The sequence below is a fragment of the Triticum dicoccoides genome, chromosome 5A (genome assembly GCF_002162155.2).
Source record: "Triticum dicoccoides isolate Atlit2015 ecotype Zavitan chromosome 5A, WEW_v2.0, whole genome shotgun sequence".
Taxonomy (NCBI): domain Eukaryota; kingdom Viridiplantae; phylum Streptophyta; class Magnoliopsida; order Poales; family Poaceae; genus Triticum; species Triticum dicoccoides.
The window spans coordinates 338549036-338550721 of record NC_041388.1 but is presented as its reverse complement, the minus strand read 5'-3'; the positions used below and the strand labels follow the sequence as shown (position 1 = coordinate 338550721).

Below are 1686 nucleotides of genomic sequence, written 5' to 3'. Positions count from 1 at the left end.
TATCAATACCTTACCGTTATTATATTTTTCTAATAATAATAAATAAGTACTCCAGTATTTTTAAATATGTACTCCCTCCGTCCGAAAATACTTGTCATCAAAATAGACAAAAAAATGTATTTAGAACTAAAATACATTTAGATACATCTCTTTTTTATTCATTTTGATGACAAATATTTCCGAACGGAGGGAGTAGTATAGAGAAGAGACTTAGATGCATGAGTAACTTTATTTTCCAAATATGTGCCACAAGCCATAGTCACCGACGGCAGCAGTTTTGCCGAATTTTGCCACACAAGGTGGGAGTCCGACTGTGACTCCTTCTGCGGTTGGAGCCACACAAGGTGGAGTCAGCACGCCGGACTGAGAGAGATATTTACGCCACGGTGGCCACCCATATAAAACCTCCGCGTTCCCGTCCCGTCCCTCCCTCCCCTCCCAAAACCCTACCCTAGCCCAGCCTCCCCTGCTTTGCGGCGCGCCAGAGCGAGCGAGCGAGCAAGCCAGCCCAAAACCCACCGGCGCCGGGCGAGATGGATCGGCGCAAGGGCAGCGGCAGCCGCGACGCCAACGGCGGCCTCGCGGAGGCGACGGCGTCCAGGCTCAGGTTCGAGGACGCCGACGAGGTGGCCGGGGAGGTCGGGATGGAGGTGGAGGAGAGCCCCGCCGCGCCCGGGGAGGAGGTCATCGGCAACGACAAGACCAGCGCCGACTACTACTTCGACTCCTACTCCCACTTCGGTACGCGCCCTCGGCCCGATTCCCGTGGATTTCTGTTACAGCCAGCGTTGGGTTTTTTTTTTCAATCTTTGATTGACTAGTTTACGGAGAGCATAAGGTGTTATATCGTCCGGTTGTATTGGCGAAAAAATTGGTGCCGAAGATTTGATCTTTCGCAGGTCTAGTGCAGCATGCGAAACAACTAGTGTACCTGAACTGCAGGATTTCCCTCAGTTGGATCAAACACTAATTCTCACCCTATAAACGTGATGATTGGTGAAAATGAGATTGTTTTATTTGCAATTGCTCTGGGTAGATTATATCATTATAGGCTATACTGGTTCTTGCTTCGAAATCTTTTGTTGATACTCCAGATATTTGTTGGCGTCATTTTTAATTTGACCTTAGGTTGTTGCTTTGCTGAATGAAAATTTGACCTTTAGTTAAGCTGCGTCACTAGTTGCAATTTTAAAAATTGTAGTTGCTTGTTATGGCGTGGTGGTAAAGGTTGGTGGTCCTTACTACTTGTTTTCTTTCATGTGCTTATTATTGTTAGGGAGTATTAGTTACCCTTTTGTCCCCATGTTTACTGCCTAGTTGTTTGGTGCTAAATTTTTTATGCTGTGGTTTAGTGTGACATTGTATGAAAAAGGGCCATTTTCTTGTTCTGTTTAATAGTCTAGCCATGTTCTAGTGTCAGGATGGTGGTCTTTTGAAGTCTTGCTCTTTTATTGGTGGGTTTACCATGTTTATGCTGTTTCGCACTGGCAAACATCATCAGCATCGAATTATATAGTTCCTGAGTTCCTTACTGGATCGAGTGTATCACTTACTATTTTATTATGTCATATGTGTTTACTTCCATGAACTGTCTAAAATGTAGTGTCTGTTTTGCAATAAGTTTATTTTGTACTCATACTTTACCCTTGGTGTTTGTTTTGCAGGTATTCATGAAGTAAGCAGTTC

General features: G+C 44.7%; 1 protein-coding gene across 1 annotated transcript in view; it reads left to right on the top strand.

The window, feature by feature from the left end:
• Positions 1-421: 421 nt before the first annotated feature.
• The window catches only part of LOC119301362 (probable protein arginine N-methyltransferase 1), a 4024-nt gene continuing 2759 nt past the window's right edge, over positions 422-1686 (top strand). Inside the window, exons 1-2 of the mRNA XM_037578320.1 lie at positions 422-741; positions 1665-1675. Coding sequence (XP_037434217.1) covers positions 534-741; positions 1665-1675 — 219 coding nt within the window. The 5' untranslated portion in view covers positions 422-533. The remainder of the gene's footprint in view (positions 742-1664; positions 1676-1686) is intronic.